The sequence below is a fragment of the Hyalella azteca genome, unplaced genomic scaffold (assembly GCF_000764305.2).
Source record: "Hyalella azteca isolate HAZT.00-mixed unplaced genomic scaffold, Hazt_2.0.2 contig11868, whole genome shotgun sequence".
NCBI classification, from domain to species: domain Eukaryota; kingdom Metazoa; phylum Arthropoda; class Malacostraca; order Amphipoda; family Hyalellidae; genus Hyalella; species Hyalella azteca.
In genome coordinates, this window is record NW_025941848.1 from 156,693 (window position 1) to 176,976 (window position 20,284).

At 37.6% G+C, this 20,284-nt stretch overlaps 1 protein-coding gene across 1 annotated transcript in view; it reads left to right on the plus strand.

The window, feature by feature from the left end:
* The first annotated feature begins 1,397 nt into the window (after positions 1-1,397).
* Positions 1,398-20,284, plus strand: part of LOC108671570 (glucose dehydrogenase [FAD, quinone]) — a 40,080-nt gene continuing 21,193 nt past the window's right edge. Inside the window, exons 1-10 of the mRNA XM_018159130.2 lie at positions 1,398-1,769; positions 7,806-8,014; positions 9,733-9,922; positions 10,380-10,514; positions 11,212-11,333; positions 11,681-11,737; positions 12,582-12,695; positions 14,213-14,369; positions 18,013-18,167; positions 18,966-19,140. Coding sequence (XP_018014619.1) covers positions 1,643-1,769; positions 7,806-8,014; positions 9,733-9,922; positions 10,380-10,514; positions 11,212-11,333; positions 11,681-11,737; positions 12,582-12,695; positions 14,213-14,369; positions 18,013-18,167; positions 18,966-19,140 — 1,441 coding nt within the window. The 5' untranslated portion in view covers positions 1,398-1,642. The remainder of the gene's footprint in view (positions 1,770-7,805; positions 8,015-9,732; positions 9,923-10,379; positions 10,515-11,211; positions 11,334-11,680; positions 11,738-12,581; positions 12,696-14,212; positions 14,370-18,012; positions 18,168-18,965; positions 19,141-20,284) is intronic.

Genomic DNA, 20,284 nt, shown 5'->3' on the forward strand with positions numbered 1-20,284 from the left:
GTTTACGATAAAACCTCCAACGCATATTAAACAGTTGCATGTTGAAAACAAAGAGAATGTTTCATTAATTCATTCATATTTCTTCAATGTGCACATTGGATCTTACATTCCGTGTACCATAGAGTTGCGTTTTTTTTTGCTGCAGAAAACAACTCAGCGAGGATAATGGGTTTACTTTTTATGTGCCGGTCTTATTTTGATGTGTCGGTTCTATCCGCTGTACGTGTAGAATATATACGGTCAAATGCCTCGGGCTCAGCGCTAAAAATAAAAGGCTACTTGAGCCTGAAATCCCAAGAGGGAGGAAATTGGGTGTTATAAATATTTATTTGCAATCTAGATTACTTGCATTCAATGACGGTTATGAAATAGCTGCAATGCAGCTCTTCCACTGACCGTTATTGTACGAACATTTTATAGTATGCATGTTAGTGCTTTAGTTAAAGATTCTATTGGAAAATTAGAAAGAAAGTTCCAATTTTATTATCGTCAGAATCTGTGCGATAGTCAATTAAGTTGACTGTTCGGATAAACAAGGCAATGTGAAACGATCTTGCGTGCCGAGGTTCAATAATAAATTCAGATTCAAAGACAATTTACATTAATTGGTGCTTACAAATTCGCACAAACCAAAGTTTTCTAGATTAAAGTTAGAGCACAGGAGCGGCAAGGCGTAGGTAAAGGCTTGTTAGGCAACGGTGACTCCTTACAAAGAACAAAGTCTGTTTAACGATCAATTCGATATAGTACTTAACACCGATATGAAAATAAATCCTCAATACAAAATTAATAACACCATAAGAAGCAAGATATGACACAAGTACAGTATCAACAGATACAGAAGAGGTTATAAAGACCTTAGAACATTATGCGAACCTTAGAACCTGCTCTCCTAATTCTACATTCACCACATTGGTTCCTTTAATCTGTTTCTTCGTATTGTTGTCTAAAAATCCCGAATAAGTTTCCTACATAATGCAATACAAGTGTTTCTTTTACAGACGTCGTGAATGATGAGAACATTTAGTCTTGGCTCTAATTTGACACGTCGTGGAGCAGTGCCGTCAAATAATTGTAACAGAACCTGTAGATGCACAAAATATCAGTAAAATTTTAAATTATAACACATAAAAAATATTTCTGTGGCCTTTTTCAAATAATTTCATTCAATATTTTCAAATGTGAAACATTTGAATTTCCTAACAATAAATTTCTTCACTGGACATGCATCCACTTATTCTAAAGCTTATTTTTACATTAGTTTGGCCAATATACATACGTATAAAACTGGTGCGCAAGAGGTTGTCACACTGACGCTGGACATTCGGTTTGTGAGGAAAATTTAGTCTGAGCCTGTAGGACTTCCCTTCTTTCGGCAAGAAATAACTTTTCCTCAATTACCCCTCTCCTCCTGTGGCTATAGGAGCGAGCAAGTTTTCCTCAACTACTCCCCGTGCGGCTATAAGAACGAGTCATACCTCACGCCCGATTTGATTGTTCAAGCGGCCTTGGTGAATTTTACTTCGGTTTTATGAGTCTGTCAGAAAATCTCAATTTAGAATAAATCTGAATTCTAAGGTGAAGTGGCATATTCCAGAAAACCGTTTTCGTAGTTATATCGGACGTGTTTATTGAATAAAAAATGACTCAATTTTCTGTTTTGAATCTTCTCGCGGGATTTACGGCCATACTCGCAGGCACTTTTTTTAAGCCCGTTAGATATCCTACGAATGTCATGCCTGATGATATCATCGTAGACTTCATAGTCGGTGAGTTGCATAAATTCATTATTATGTAGTATGAAGTGGAACATCTGCTTGTAGAACTAAACAATAATTCGTTGAACAACAAACACTCCCCAATATCAGTGTATTGATAAATTGGTAAGGAAGATCAATAGCTCTCCCATGTATTTTACTGGTGGGATAACTCCGTGTTATTGCGATAATAAGTGTTGTCAATGTTGCCTTAGAAATAGTATCACGGCTCTTAAAAAATCAATATAGGTGTGCATATGATAAAAATTACTTCTCAATAATTTTACCGGCTCCCTCGTCAAAGAAAAACTTTAGTTTAGAATTCTTAACCTCACAATTAAAGTAATTAGGACTAAAGTAGTCAGTAACCACTGCTTTAATTCAATAAATTCAAATTTTCGTCTAACTACTGGCAAGAAAGGGTGGACAGAATAGATTTTTAACATTTTCGTAGAGTTAGATGATAGTAATTTCCATGAGCCTTTATAGAAAAATTTGTAGGACATAACAACGGTAACGTTTGATGAAAATATGACAAAAACGTTATTTGTGATATATTTTTGCCATTTTATCGAACTGTCTACAAATAAGGGTAAATAATTGCGTCTATCAAGGATTTATTCGAACAAGGCATCTCTTTAAAACCGTTAAAACCGACGTTTATCGAGAAAATGCTAGAAAAGTTGCACACTATACGAACATCGGGTTGCAAAAATTTTGGCCCTTCTGATATCAGTTGATATAAAATATTTACATAATATATCATAATGCCTGCATATTGAAAATAATTAGCCAGGATAGCATTCCAAATTTCAGACTTGTACACGACCAGACCTTTGGTTGTCATGCTCTCCTGCAGGCAATAAATATTCTCTTCAAGGTAAGCATGCACTCTTATTTTTCCCTGCCCACTGGTCTTGTTAATAAATTAATCATTGAATTAAATGAGCTGGAATATAGCATTTTAAATTCTATACGTACATGATCTGTGCAGTAATTAGAACTTTCATGTAAATGTGTAAATTTTTATCAGAAGTTTGTCAAATACTGTTAAGACATGCATTTAAATTGATATTCTATTTCCGTAGACATTTTTTAAAGTCTAAAAATAAGCGTGTAACAACACATTGCACATTGCTTAATAATCTGTAATATTAATATCAAACTGAATATTGTATCAGCCCACTGAATTATTATCATACTCAATTACTTATTTAAATTATTATTACTGTGATTGTAAAAATTATGATTTATATGATAATTAAAATGCAAAAATAAATACTTAATTTTAAAGCAAATAACAGGAGCGAAAACCATAATGATGCGAAGTACCATGGAACGGATTACCATTATAAAAAAAATTTGCAGCTATATTTGCGCAACTCCTACATTAGTATTACATGAGACTACATGTTCAAATAATGTTTGTATCCTATTTGTTGAAGTCAAAACATGCGCAGTGGTTTGTGAGGGAACCGCAAGCTCATAAATCTCTCTCTCGGCGCTGTCAAGTGCCCCTTCAGTGCCTTCTATCCTTCCCGGACCGTGGGTGGCCAGCGGTCGGCCAGATCAGGTTAGCTTCGGCCGCCCGCTGGCAATTCACCGACCACCTAAAGCCGCCCCTTGCCTCAAACAATATCCTTGAGGCCGGGGATGTGTTAGCCACAAATATGTGGCTGAAGTGATAACGAGACCAAGGGCTGGTGACGGCCGAACTTACACGCGAGTGCAGATTTTACAAAGATCTGCTGGTCTCAGGGAACTCGGACTTCAGGGAACTCAATGTTACAAATTATAAATTAGTTAAAATTTATAATCATAATATAATAATTATATAATATAATATATTATCTAAATAATATAATATATTATTTATATAATATAATAATTATGTCAAATTATAAATTAGTTCACATTAGTTAACAAATGTATGTCTCGACGTAACTAAAGAATCCCTGCACAATTGTTAGTGCAGTTCATACCTCACTATTCTCGTGCACCCTCGGCCACGTCACTACGCAGCCAGACACTGCCGCTGAAATTTACCCTCAGTTCGCCCAGTGTGCCGAGCTTGGAGTTGGAGCGTCCGTGAACAGCCCTCTTAAGGCTAATACTGAGTCACAGTGCGGCGAAGTCCAAAAATGAGGGACTCGCGACTACGATGTGGAACCCTTGTTCTGTGTTCAGATCGGCAAGTTGCTACGCTCGAGCTGGTTGCCTTTGTAATATGATATCTGCAAGCCAGTACCCATCTTGGGCTGCGGCCGGCTTACAGGTGGCCGAGGAATGGCCTGCGGTCGGCTAGAACTAATTGGCCTCGGCCGACCACTGGCCATCTATTATTACACGCCTCTCATTGAGCTCCCCTCCATCACAAGAGTTGCAGGCGGGTTATTTACGACGTGAATTTCCCCTCATTCTTTCCCCAACTCCTTCATCAAAATTGCGGCTACCAAAGAAAATGTGAAATCTCCGATTTAGCAGTGATGAAAAAGTCTTTTGTTAGAAAATATCTTAAAGATGGAGGTTTATTCTGATATGCCTTTAATACCAACTATTAGATAATAAATAGTATTACCTCCGTTTGTTTCACAAATTTAGGTCAGTCGCATGTAAAATGAACATCGATGTACAACATTTTCCTCTATCATAACTAATTTTGTATAAAGTTTGAATATTTTTTTGTTTCTGCAGAAAAATAACAAATAAATAGCGGAATAAGCATGAAAAAAATTCAGATTGATATTTCATTTACGCGCGGAGGAGTAATGACTAAATGATTTGTGAAAAAATCCCTTAGCGATCCAACTATCCGAGCCTGGCTGAGAGCTCGCGGCTGGATCGCTTTGTGGTGCCCAAGTGGCAACACTGGCAACAGGCAACACTGCATCACACTTGAAATCAGAGAATCGCTATCTAGACCGAGATTGTAAGACCAGTCGTCACCGGGGTCGAACGTAAGGCCGCCTCCTAGTAGTAGCGTAACAGTCTTTCAATGTTGTTTTTGCAGTTAATTATTCTGATAGTTATTTATTCTTTTTGTTGCAGATTCTGTTTATTTGATAGGAAAATTCCCCGATAAATTCAGTATAGACCTCATTAGAGGTGAGTTCCATTATTTCCACTTGTTAAGATGCGATTGAAAGCAAACTGTCATATTGTAATAGCTAATAAGATATCTTTATTTATTTGTAATAAAACTTGTATCCTCTACAGGTCTAAGAAGTAGGAGGAGCAATTAAAACTCAAATAAAATATTGTTTCCGTTCTACTCCTCTTCAGCTTCTCAATCAGAGCAGCTAAACTGAAAATCCCTTGCTACAGACAGCACGTTCAAGCTATAATGAAAATAAATAATAAAGAGCGCATGTTCAAGCTAAACTGAAAATCTCTAGCTAAATGCCGCATGTTAAGTTCAAGCTAAACTGGAAAACACTCCAAAAGCCACACATTCAAATAAGATGGTTGTGTTAACGAGTTCCCAGCACGATAACACTTTTTTTTGTGCCCTAAAACCTGATGCGGTAGTTTACATTCAGGATTGTTGTAATAAAACAGTGTTCAGTTGCCCAAGCGTGCGCTGGTGAGTTTATGGGTGAATGGGAAAAAATGTCGATTCGGTGTCCAACTCAGGCTGATGCACACTGCGCACAACTATATCTGTAAACCGGAAATGATAACATGTATGTATATAGGAAGAATAATTAGAATTATTAAATGAACAGACAATGCCAATATTATTGACCAATTATCCACACAGGTTAACATTAGGTAATTATCCTACGATGTTGGACTATATTCGCCATTCGGTTATACGCCAAGTATTACGTTGAAGAAGTATCGCTCACGAACTGTAGATCAGACAGGCCACAGCTCCTTGTACACTTGTCTCTTCCATTCGTATTACGCTTTAGTCTTTTTCAGAGTTCGCTCCATCAATTGCTCACGATCAACAACGTCAATTGCTCACGATCAACAAATAATACCTAATAAACGTCAAATTAAAACTAGGCAATACACACGAATTCAAGTGTCATCATTAATCATTGTTTTTAATATCAATGTTCGACCACTTTAGTATTAAGATATTATAAATAGGAACATCGAGACAGTAAATACTCAGGAGCCAGTACTAACTATTGAGACTCAAATAATGGAATTATTAGTTCAAGTTGCGCATATTTTGTGAATTGTATTATTCAATCAAAAGAGTGGCAACACCTCACCATCACTTCAGACTGATCGTAGCGTATTATTTACTCGCGAGAGCGCTGCTGCAGTGAACACATATTCCTCGTGTCTCCTTCGTTATCGTTTCTTATAAAGGAAGTTTTCTTCTCGTATTATACCGTTTGTGAATTCTTCGGTTGTCGGGAAATGTTTTTCTACTTGAATTATGCTGTCATTCGTGTACGCCGACCCAGCTGATTCCTATTCTAGAACTCAACCTCAAAACTCAGCTCAACATATTTTAGAACTCAACCTCCATGCCGCTAAATTCATGTTAAAAATTGGGTGCCATAAGTGTTATAACGAATTTTAAGAGATATAACTGATAATTAATGGCTAACAATGTATTTATCTCCTATGTGATAATTGATTGTTCCCTGTGTGTATTAGATGTTGACGCTTGATACAAGAAGAAGTACTATCTATAACTGCTAACATTCTAAATGTTTGAGCATAATTTCCTTTTTTAATTCTGTGTTATAATATGAACTATTTATTCAAAACTTCCCCAGTAATTATGTTTTTTTATATTTAATTATTGCTAAACTGTCTAGTGATTATTATAAATTGAAAAGAACTTAACTTCACGTAGCTATGCCAATAATGTTGGTATTCTTAAACCATTTGAATTCTGCCATAGTTAATCCTACTTTCCAGAATCAACTACCATAATTAATTTCAGGTCTCAATCGTGTCTCACTTTAACATAACCTAACTCAAAACCCGTCATGACCACGATATGAGTCTCGTCCGAACAAAGTGAACAGATCTCACACGAACATAATCTCGATTGGTCCCATTCCTGCCACTATCTCCTCTCTCGCCAGCTCGTCACTCTCACGCCCATCTATCAAAATAAACTTATAGTATTTCGTTATTTAGTTTTAGCCTTCTTCATTATCCCAACTTGGTTAGTTATTTCTCAAACTTAGGGGTTTTAGGAAATTGAGTTGGTATTTATTTTCGATTGCACAACGTGTGGTCAGTTACTTTTTAGTTACGGGGTGCATGCTTTTTTCCCCTTCTAGTAATAAAACTATGACACAAGCGAAATTAAATGGAAATTTCAAAAATTTAAACATACACTTACAGGCAGTGTATGTATTCCAACATCAAGCTTCAGTAAAGAATTAAGACCATCGATAAACTCACTAAGATTGTTCAAAATTTATACATATAGATAAAGACTTTTAAGTAGAGGTGCTCTGCTAGGAAGTACATATAAGAAAACGCTGCAAGAAATAAAATGTTTAAATTCTTTGAACATAGTTTCAATATAGAGTTAAATTATGGTAATGAGAAATAAATAATTTTAGTACCATCAACTTTGGAAATAAGTTAAAAATGTTGCGTTGTCATTAACTTTTTAAATTGAGTAATACATGGATTGACTGTATCTCATTCAAGAGAAAAAAAAATAGTTACAAGTTCGTTGTACGTCAACCTATAAATTACAGATTTTCAAGAAAACCTACCAATACTAGACGAGAAATAGGCCGCTACCTGTAGTTAATTAAGCATATTTTGACAGTACGGCGCCTTATGTCCATGGTTAATTTTAGATTCTTTTCTTCAACATCCGCTGCTGCAAACTCAAGGATTGTAAGGCGCATTTATTTTTGGGGGGAAACCTTGCCTGATAAATGCGAATTGTTTTTGTCCGCTTGAAATTTTTAAAGACCATATAGGGATGCTAAAAAAATATTCATCGATTGAAACCATGGTTAGGAGAGTAAACGATAGTACAAATGATAGTAGTAATAGAGAGCTATTGATACTTCTATAGTTCTAACAACATTCATCTGACTCTTCTTGCAGTGGGCTCAGGCTCGACGGGGAGTGTGGTGGCTGGTCGGCTGGCCGAGATTTCGGAATGGGATGTGCTGGTTTTAGAAGCCGGAGGACAACCTCCAGCTTTTGCCAAAGTTCCATTCCTCCACCTCGGCTCAGAGTTTCCCAACTCCTCATACATGAACTATTACAAGATGCGTCCTCAGAAATATTCTTCTCAATTCGCGAAAAATACCGTAAGAGCTTAAAATAAGAAGAATTTGTCATTGATATTACATTTTTAGGTAAGAGTCCCAATCTTAATTTCGATTCCGAAACTTTATTCATTCTACTCGGATTTACCGTTTCCCTCATATACATAAACATGACTGTGCTAAAAAAGTTTCAGTACGGCAAAATATTACCGGACCATTTTTGGACAGTCAGATAGCATCAAGAGGTTGATTTATTGAAGCCGCAAACGGCTCGTGGTCGCGAACTTTTGAAGGGGTATAATGGTTGATGAGGTGGTCAGGTTAACGATGAACGTTTTAGGGATGTGAGTAATTGCTATAGGGGTATGGATATGGGGATACGGGGGTATAGGGATACGAAGATATGTGGTGCGGGGATACGGGAATATGGGGCATTGGGTATATATGAAGATATGGGCATGGGGATATGGTTGTTCGAGGTTGGCTCTCAAACCTTCTACAGGGCGATTCACGGAAACTTCCTGATTTGAAAGCTCAATATGAAAGACATAGTAAAGGTATCATTACAATATAAATTATATTGAAAACTACCTGGATATTTATATCACTTAGTTTTAAAGATGGCGTCGGACAAATGACGGCCCTCATTGTCAATGCATTCAATTAATCGATTTTTGAAGTACCATTCAACTCGCTGAAACATATTGACAGGTATGTTGGCCTTGACTTGGCGTATGTTGTTCTTCAAATGAAATAGGTTTCTTTGACAATCTTTGTCAACAATTGGTTCAAGATAATCCCATAAAAAATCACACGGAGCCAATGTGGGGAATCGGGCTGGACAAAGAAAGTCACCTCTTAAGGAGATGAGGCGCTCTGCAAAATGTTGTCTCAGTTGATCCGTTAAACATCGCGCTGTGTGGGCCGGGCGGCTTCATCCTGTTGGAACCAGACATCCCTGACATTCATTTCAGCCAGTTTTGGCAAAAAAGGCGTCAATTGTATGCGTGTACCGAGCAACAGTCACCGTTACTGCGCATTCGTTTCCTCAAAGAAATAACAGCCAATTATGTGGAATTTTTACTCCGCACACCACGCAGTTACGCATTGACAATGAAATAGCCGCTGATGGAGTTCACGCGGATTGTCATCACTCAAATAACGCATGTTTTGCCTGCTTACTCTGCCGGAAATGTGGTCTAAATGTATTCACCCACGTAATAATCTATTTCGGGTCAGGAACTCGAACTGAAGGATGAATACGAAACCGAGGATGAAATGCTCGTTGAGTTGCTCTAATGGAACAGCCATTAGCAAAGTACGCTTCGAAAGCAAACGCACGCTGCTCACTTGTCCAATGCATAGTGGCAACTGACTAGGCGATACATAAATCTTCGTGGCCGTGCCTTTCATGTCATGTGAAATACCTTTCGTTCTTTTTCTATAACATCAGCCTGCTTATACAAAATAGGAAGTTTCTGTGAATCATTCTTTAGGACAACCCGATCGGATTTGAAGCGTAGCTGGTGGCGTGAGGGAGTTGTTTGAGGTAGCAAGACATAAGTAGAAAATTAATGTCGCAGATATTATTAAAAGACTACACACATAGACATGGAAATGAAACGTGTTTAATATTGGTAACAGCAAAAGAGTGCGCTGGGCCTCGTTGCCAACAAGGGCAGGCCACATTTACGCCCAGTTTGTTCGTTGAATGATATTGTATAGCAAACTGTGCAGTCCATTTTGCTTTTTCCATTTAGGGAGGCCTGTACCGGAGAGGAAAAGTGATTGGGGGATCAGGCACCATCAATCAGATGATGCACCATCGCGGTATTCCTCAGGATTACGAAAACTGGGCAGCGCAAGGTAATCCAGGCTGGGATTATAAAACTGTCCTGAAGTATTTCAAGAAAACTGAAGACTACAAGGGTCCTCTCAAGTCCCGAGATGGTGAGAAAAAGACTAATCTTATTGCTGAAAAACTTACACCACGTAGAAATTTGGAATAAATTGAATTTCGATTGAACTTCGTCCAGGAATTGGATTCCTTGGCAGTAAAGAGGTGGAATTTTTGGACAGAATGGACACGTGCTGAAGTAAAATGAGTTGGATCGAACGTTTTGATCTCTTTTTGAACTCTTGATCTGTCAAATAGTTTAAATAAAACAATTTTAAAGCCCTCTTAGTCAATTTCAACTGTGATGGGGAGTCACATTCTAGGCCAACTGTACTGATTGATAATCGAAGTTGTCTGGCATAAATGATGTTCGGTCTTTACCAAATCGCTTCTTCATCTAACCTATACAAGTAGCTAGAACTCATTCAATTGATTTCTACTGTGTACAAAACAATTAATTTTAAACATTTGCTAGTAATTTGATTGATAAAGCATTTAAATTTGGTGCAGCTCCATTCCGAGCTTTTGGAGGTCCTATTGGCGTGGAGAAGGTTGCTTGGAAGCCTCCAGTTTGTCGGGTGGCCATCAGAGCGGGCGAGGAGATGGGGCTGGCTGAGGTGGACTACAACACAGACACAACTATTGGTGAGAAATGAAAACTTTAATATTGAACTCGATCCATGTGCTCCCAAACATTGTTAAAATGAACGACACGTGAAGTGAAATCGTTATCACTTGAATTGTTGAAGATTATCTAGCCTTATACATAATGTTGTTGACGCTCATAAGAATTAAACTTAATTTAAAAACTCAATTTAGCAACTCAAACTTAATATATACTCTGAATAAAACTATTCAATCTCAACGAAATACTGTTATCGGTACTATGTAACTTCTATTATATTAGTGTGAGAATTCATTTCATTGAGGCTTCCATGAAATTGACATATCCAAATATTTCCAACTTCTACCTCCAACAAGGATTTATTTTCAAACAGAATTAGTTTCATTATAACTGTCACACTCTTTGTTTATAATCATACAGCTTCTTTCAAATCAAAGAAGCGGTAATCCTAAATCAACATGTAATCTTCTATGCTTACACAGAATTTTAAAATTTTCACACTTTTTTATTATATTATTAAAATGTAAATTTTATACAAGAGTAGTTAACTCTCTACATGCGAAGCTTAAACATTTTTTTTTGCTTTTTAACTCTTCAGGATATATTAATATATCAATGGAGGCAAAAAGCAATGGAATTAATTGGAGTAGTTTTCTCTCTGAGCACTATTGACGTGCTAATTTTCTAATAACCATGCTTCATATTTTCACCTTTCAGGCAGCGCTATCTTCCAACTCACAACCAAAAACAGAGAAAGGGTGACCACGGCAGACGCATTCTTGTTGCCTGGCCTACGACGTCGGAACCTTAAACTGCAAATCAACTCCCAAGTAATAAAGGTAAGAAATTTTGCGCAACTAATGCAGTCATACAGGTTATTCCTTTGAACATATAATAGAGGTGTAGTTGGTGGTGTTCTTGCACGATCCTCATCTTCAAGCAGAGATGAGATCAAATTTGAGAACCTATACACGTGTCTTAATGTGTTTGATTCATATCACGCATATGTAGAATTTAGCTTAAATCGTAACGAGATACAGCAAATGATTATCAATATCCACTCATTAGTTGACTATCCAAAGCAAGTATCAGCTTTGAAATTAGCTTGTGATATGTTACATAAATTTGCTGAAACTGTTTATTAACTATTTTTCATTGATATGAAGTATTTTTTACTCCAATCTAGATAATCATGGATGCTGAAAATCGGGCAATTGGAGTGAAATATGTTCATAAAAATAAGGTGAGGAAATGGATCAAATGAATGGTATACTCCTGTGAACTAATATTTAAAAACATTCACCTGTATTGTATCTCTCATTGCTTAGACCGTCCTTTGATTCAAACGTTTCTTGAAATTTCAATTAATAGACAAGAATGACGCTAAATTTTTGAATAAATTTCAGTTTTTCTCTGATTTTTAATTACATACTCATCCAATAGAAATAGAGGGTAGCGCATCGATGGTTATTGATGGGCGCGTGGTGGATTACAGGTGGCGTAACGATGGGTGGCCAATTCTGCCAACAATCGACGGTAAAACACCAATAAATCGGGAGCTAGGCGAGTGCACCTAATTTCCATTGATTAAACTCATCAACGATTTATAGGATCTGAATCATCGATTGCGCATTGCTGGCTAACCCCTTGTAAGCCACCGTTAATGTGCAACATAGGCTGAACACGCTATCGATGCCGCATCGATGTCCCATCGGTGCTTCATCGATAATTTCCACCTGTAGGCACCAATAATTATCGGTGCTCCACCTATAATTTTCATTTGGGTCTCGTTTATGACCTTTCTTTTTTTTAAATAATGAACATGAGCGATTACCCTTCATGAATCTACAAGCAATACGAAGAATGAATTTGCTATGCGCTCGGATGATTTATTTTTAATTTTAAATACTGTTGATCATTGACGTTGACTTCATCAGAAAAATATGTTTCGTTTAATGGTAATTTTTATATGATTGCGACTGCATCTGAAATTTGAATAACCTTTGCGTAAGTTATCGGATATTAGAATTATATTGATATGTTTAATTGTCATTTTTGAATTTTATATAGAAACATATCATGATCAGGTGAAACGAGCGTTCGCCAAGCGAGAAGTGATACTATCAGCGGGCGCAGGGGATTCTCCCAAGCTGCTGATGCTGTCGGGGATTGGGCCTAAAAAACACCTAGAAACGCTAGGGGTGAGTAAAATCCGAAGGAACAGGCGACAACTAATTTTAGATTAGATGAATTTAGATTAATCTAAACTTATGTACATATTCGTTGTTTGATTGAAGACCAGAGCATGCTTTTTATTAACTATCTTCTTGTTCGTTTTTTCAATGAGTCGAACCAAATTTCTTGCTGGCGTCGGGAGATCGAAAAGCAGGTTTCCGAATGACATTTTAATAGTTTGCATTTATTTTATTGTATCCACTATACCATTCATATGTACTTCTGTCATTTCCAAATTGAATTTCAAGTGTTGTAAAACCTTCACCAGCTTGATAATGAAAATTGTATTTTCGAAACGTCGCAAACTATTAAAATGTCATTCGGAAACCTGCTTTTCGATCTCCCGACGCCAGCAAGAAATTTGGTTCGACTCATTGAAAAAACGAACAAGAAGATAGTTAATAAAAAGCATGCTCTGGTCTTCAATCAAACTTGCATAAAAGAAAAGCTTCTGCCTAACTACACCAATATTCGTTGTTCTGCACCATTTGTTCTTCAATCACATATGAGAGCACTACTATACTACAATACATAAAAACATGATAATTAGTGACATAAATAATTATTGTCCATTGCAATGCCTATGTTAGCTGATGAGCTCCACTTCTAAAATGATATGCAATATATAATTAACGACAATAGTGCAACGAAAAAGCAATGATGAGAACAGGAAATCGCAAGTAAATAACAAAATCATCTCATTATACCAACTCCGGATAGAACAGAGAACAGCATGTAACTAAAGCAAAATATAATAATAGCTCCTGTTAAAAACTGAATAAACCTGAAAACAATGTAACACTGCAAGAAAACTAACTTCATAATCAAATTAAACTCAAAACTAGGTAAAAAAGAATCTCGAGATATTGATTTTAAAAACATTTGGCAGCAATTAATTTTAGGGCAATGGTCTGATTGAAAGATCAATTTAATTTTGTCTGCAGCCGAGGATTTCGAAACACTATCGCACGCTTCATTGTACGTAATGTTCGAGACGGGACAGAAAATAAATAGAGCGTCAGCAGAAGAAAACGTAGCTTACCTAGTTTGCTAAATGTAGTATTTATTCCTGAGCAAGAAGTTGGAATGAGAAAGAAGGATGTTTTACAGGAAAAATGCCATCAGTCATATCATTGAGCGCACGACTATACGAGTTTCTTTACTTACGTCATCATCAAACTTCATAATTGCTTAATTCAATAGCTGCGTAGGTACCGAATTTGTTAGTTTCTTGTCGAAATCAAATAATTTTGTCGGTGAAACTACTCGCTGCTAAGTTGTTAACAGTTTGCCGTCGAGTCTTCAATTCATTCAATTTCTGTGGAAGTTTACAGTAGTATATCTCCTCAATTATCTTAACGCATTTAAGACATTTCAGTGAGTGACGTACCTTATGCGAAGAACCATTTCAGAGCGAGAAAGCTGTGTGAGTTTTTCGTTTATAAATTAAATATGTAAGAAAAAATATTATTAATCGGTCCAGATTGAAAGTCGAGTCGACCTGCCGGGAGTTGGACAAAATTACCAAGACCACTTAGTTGTCCGCGGAATAAGTTGGACCATTCATCCCAACATTTCGTCTTCCATTTTCGAACGGATCGGGCCGGGTGCCATGCTGAACTATTTTGAAAGGAGATCAGGTAATTATTCCACCTAAGGCTGTTCACAGAAGCTCCCATACACGAGTCTCTTGTAATTATGGTTAATAATGAGTTAACCCTTGATGAGTAATAAAAATTTGTAATGGGCATATTAATTATTAATAAAATAATTATACTTTTGATAACACTTAAATTCTTTTGTAGTTGACATCCTCTAGATTATGTTATTGTTGTTGTATATATATCTCGAGTAGGTATAAGAAACCTTTTTTTGAATCGGCTATTGGCGCTGCCAGGGCTCGTGATAGGTTATAAGTATTTATTATGAATCTACAATATATGAGTGCAAGGCAATAACACACTGGCAGAAAGAATTCAGCAAAAAATAAAGACGAAATATCACGACAGCAGAACGGAATACACGCGCAATCAGCAAATTATTTTGGAGAAGGGAGCGACGAAATGAGAAGGGAAAACGACGGTCTGAAACCATAGGTTTAAAACATGTGCTATCCTAGACTGTCTTGAAACTTGAGATGTGGGAAATTTAATTTACACGAGCTATTAATCAAAAATATTCCTTCACTACACTTCCATAGACGTGGATAGTCTAATGCGCCATCACAATAACCGCCATACTTAACAACCAACAATATAAACTTCAGTACAAAGTCGACAAACTATACATCTACCTTTTGTTTACAGAAACACTCTCAAACTATCTCACAGACCGAACAACATCTATCAGAACATAAAAATGTATAGGTCCACCGCTTCGCTATACCGAAATGAGTCCCTCCCAAAGAGCTTGCCTCTTCCACACTCTCTACAGACTTTGCACCATTATCTCTCACCACCAAACCATCACCACACAAGACAGAACGACATTACACAAAAACACTCCGTCCATTTGAGGAATACATTCCAATTCCTCACACAACTCATTGAAACCCCTGTCACACACCGCACCCATCTGGACAGACTCCCTCAGCATCCCCAATGCAGAATCCGGGAAACAGAGGGATCACAGTTACTCTCAACGTCCCTTTACCTATTTTGCTCAACTTTTGAAATTCTGCTGCTACTCCTGCTCTCAGCCGCTCCGTCTCAACTTGGTTTCAAACCCGGCCACTCTACAGTCACTACGCACCTCCCTCTTTTGCACCGAATCGCAACCGGCTTCAACTCTAGACGGCCTCCTGCCCGCAATGTGGCAGTCGCGAACGACCTGTCAGAAGCCTCCGACGGTGTCGACCACTTCTTTCTCTTATACATGATTGCAGAATTTACCCTGAACCTATGTTTCTGCTTCTACCTGCAATCCCGGTCCCCTTTCAGGAGCAGAGAAAACGGAGTTCCTCAAAGGTCCGTCATCTCCCCAGCCCTCTTCATCCACTTGATTTCTGACTGTCCTGTCCCGACCACGACCAGCGCCTCTTACGCAGACAACCTCACCATATTTATCACCTCTCACAGAGTCACAGAGTAGACACCTCGGAGGAGGACCTGGCAGCGCTGCTGTTCGGCGTCTCCGCCTGGTCCACCGCCTTAAGATTGGTCATAGCCCTGGATAACTTTTCTCTCCCGATACTCGTCATTCCCGAGCTCACACTGTCGCCTACATTGGCAACATTCGCATCCCACTCGACATGACACCAATAATCCCAGTAGTCACCTGGGATTCCCCCTTCACTCGGATACCCATTCACGTCAAGAAAATAGACTTTAAAGCATTGAGCACCTTGCCTGAAGATCCTAGACGGCCTAGACGAAGATCCTGGGGTTTCTCAATGGGAGTCATCACCTACAAATCTATCACACGACCAACCCTTATCTATGCTGCTCCAATTTTCTATCTCCTTGTCTCCCGCTACGCCGTAATCTTCAAAATCATCCCCATTATTAAGCGAAAAACACCTGATAACACTAACTACCCATGCATGAACATAGGGCATGCAGTTTAATGATTGAAGTTTCTGAGCAATTGGTGTCAGATTCATGGCAACAGCATTATCCCCACAAAGCTACACATAATATAAACATTCCATTCTCTGCAACAAAAAAAAACGCATTATATATCATTACATCGAATACCGCCACACACAATATCAAAAACATTACTTTCCCAATTATATATGTAAAAAAATGCAGCACTGAGATTCATCAACTATCGACACTAGTCCGACTTGATGTATTCTCACAAATACTACAGGCACAATGCGACATCCCATTATATAAACACGGTCCTTCATAAAACCAACCATGGCACTGTCGAGTTATTAGCTCCACCATCTGACGTTATTCCAGCTCTTAATACAAACGAACCTAATAATGCAGTTAGCACCTTCTACCTCTCACTATTTCATTTCAATTTCTCCTTATCCTTTCTGGTTGCCCTGTTGCACTTCTGTTGTTTACTCATCTTCCTTGCAACACTGCCATCATGAAGCTGGTCAAAACATCGAAATACTCGTCGGAATTTTTGCAGTTCAACTACAGAATCAGCAAACGACGTGAGGTTTACTAAGTTTTGTTGGTTTTGATTTTCCAGCTTATGATGGGTTATGATCGATCTAAATTTAAACGAGGGATACAAAATGAGATTACGAACAGCCATCAAAAAATTCTTCTTTCTCTGAACTAAATTACTGTCAACAGTGAATTTATTTTTGAAGCCATCAGCATAATGTTGAAGGATCAGGTCAGACAAATTTTTTCGAAACATTCATAAATGGATATTAAAACTGCTCCTGTTTTGAGCAAAGTTACGACTGCATTAAAATTTGCAACTTTTTATGCAATCTTTGCCAGCGATGGAACATTTTCTGAACTTAAGTTGCGATTTCTGGCTCAGATCCAATTATTAGGTAAGGGGAATATTTCGGACTAAAATCCGAAATTTTTACTTTTCCAGTTTTTATGCTCAGTATAAAAGTTCTAGAATCACTCTTTCGAAGAGCCCAAAGCAGTGTTTGTGCGTTCATTTGTTCGTTCACGATAGCCGTCGAAGAGTCGATAAAACCTATAGCGTCGATGATGAGAAATTTTAGTTATTTGCTCTCCTGAAAACTCGAAATTTTCTGATTGCAAACCTATCTCCTCCTATAATTTTCAAGCTACAGCTTTGAATTTACAACATAATACCATTCGATTTGTAAAAAATCTATTCCCTGGTCACTTTTTTTATTTCGTTCTAGTTTGGATTAAACATTGGACAAACGGGTGGGGGGGGGTCGAAAACGGAAAAAATCCCCCCTCACCAAAAGAAAAAATTAGGAAAAAGTGGTCGGAGGCTCGCTAGTTTTGTCCTTTTACAAATCGAGTGATATGTCTCTCGATGTTATAGCACGTCAATTGAATGATGAGTACCCATTTTTTCGCCGTTTTTCATGAATTTCACATTTATTCATTTTTTCGAAAAATTTACACGAACAAATAAGTCTTAGATTTCTATTTTACAAATGTGCGCCAAGTTTCAAAATGATCCGTCCGTAAATAAAAAAGTTCTTTTACTGAAATGCTCCCTCTAACATTGCGGAAATTTTACACCAAATCATCGAATCTCTTCATAAGTAAATCGAAACAATTCAACGATCCATCAGTAAGTATCCGCCGAATGAATACTAAATCTTAGTTGTAATGTAAAACCTGATTTCATTAAAGTGACTTTCTTTGGCTGCAGGTCCGTTGACAAGTCCAGTTGGAATTTGTGCTCTGTACCAATTAAATGTAGGCAATCCTCAGGAACCCCATATTCCGGACATTCTGATAACCCAAGAAAATGGACTGCTGGGTCAAGACTACGGTCTCTTCACCCTTTCACCTTACAAGCAATCGGTAGGTTTTTTATATTCATCTCCCATGTTTTTGTTACTAATATGTTTATTGGTTTTATACTGGAAAATAAAATACAGTTGGATATAGTATCATAAACTCACCATAATAACATGGCTCATAATAACATTAGCGAACGTTGGCTCTTCAGAAAGTTAGAATATAATCGCATGTGTTCCTCACTGTTGTATTAATTCTGCTCATGAATGACACTATTGCTATGATCATCACACCTTATTAGAATTACTTGTTTGATTGAATCTGTATTTTTCTTAGCTTATCTGTACATTTTCTTAACTTATTTAAATTTTATGTCGTTACTACATTGCGCTGTGGCCGCAAAAACCCAGGTTCGCACCCTGTTCAAGGCACCAATTTACGGGGAGATACCCCTAGAATAAAAAATAACAGAAACAAAAAATCAAACCAAAAACAAAAAATCTTTTTAAGAATTTGCTTGAGTGAACTTCAAGTCACTTAGGACAGTTCCGCAAGTTCGTCAATATTTGTACATCGATCTTAAGGGATTAGGTCCCCGAAGACCTACATACATATCAGACCACTGACCTATCAAAATTCCTACCGAAAGATACGTGTTTTAATAAGAACCGTTTGGTTAGTTTACTAGATATATGAAAATTAATTTACTAACGTAATAACTTGAGTAAAATTGGGAGCTAAGCTAAGAAAAATTACAGAAGAGATAGGACAAATACAGATTCGCTTAAACATATCATTCTAATAAGTTATGGCGATATACTATTTTTCGAAAGCTCAATACGTTCATAATTGTATTTACAGATACATGATTATTATCGACCGATCAAAGGAAGAGATGGTTTTTCTATGAGTCCGTGGCTGTCCAGACCAAAGAGCGTCGGGACGGTAACCCTCATGTCCAAGAACCCTTTCGACCCGCCCGTCCTGGATCACAATGCACTCAGTCACCCCGACGACTTTGAGCTCATGGTCAAAGGTGCGTGTCAGCAACAAAATGTAAGTACGTCGATAGTGTTCGTAATCTCGAAATTCCGTAGATCCGCAGTGTTTCACAAATGATATTTTGATTTAATCAAAAGTTTGATTTAATCAGTGTTTAACAAATGATATTTATTATTTAATATAACGCTTTCATTCGTTTTCCGTCATTTCTTTCTGCATGAAGCCACTTTTCGTTTTATTCCAAAGGAGATTCGTCTAGATATTAGAAATAAATAATACAAATTTTGAATGCAACAAGTTTATCTGACTTATTCACTTACGTAAGAATGTTCCAAGTCACGGAAGTAATTATTTTTTACTTTATTTTCTTCTTGTCTTAAAACCTTTGCCTGCATGGGTATAAACCTTCATAAATTTCAAAAACATCTCTGAAGGTTTGATGACTCGAGTTTAGTTACCGTGAGTTATAGCGCTCATAAGTAGAAGGTACGATTGAATGTAATCTTTTAATTCACTAGAGCGCGCTTGGTTAGTTTCGCAAGTTTCAAAAATAAGTAACGGTTGAGAGTTACAAATATGTAACGTAAATGTCGCTTATAGAGAATGTATCGTGGAAAACATGCAAATGACGAAGTTTTCATTGAATTTTGCGTTAGTAAATATGGTAAATGTGTTTCGATAGTAAAAAATAACATCCGAAGACTGCTTTAAACTTTGAGTAAATTCTATTCATTTTCTGGTGCTTGTGTTTATTGGATGCTATTAATAATAATAATAATAATAATAGCGGTTTCAGCGTTTAGTAGGCCGTAGGCCTGTCGCCGATTCTTAACATCGCAGAACATTCACAGCATTTTGAGGTCTTGAACTCGCAACTTACTGCTACAATTCTGCTATGCTTAACCGCCCGGCCTCCTCGCCGATTCTGACCAGAAACTGGCGCACAGAACTGGGATCGAACACGCGCCTCTCTGCGCCAATTTTGGTACTCTGAACTTTAACCACTGGGCCACCCTGCCTATGCTTCTGGGCCACCCTGCCAATACCACTGGGCCACCATTCATCGCTCCTGGATAATAGACATGAGCGAAAATGGTATACAGTTAAACTAGTCTTCGCGTAACCATCTTTTCCCAACTCCTCATAAGTGACGCGTGAAAAACAATATGCTGGCCCGC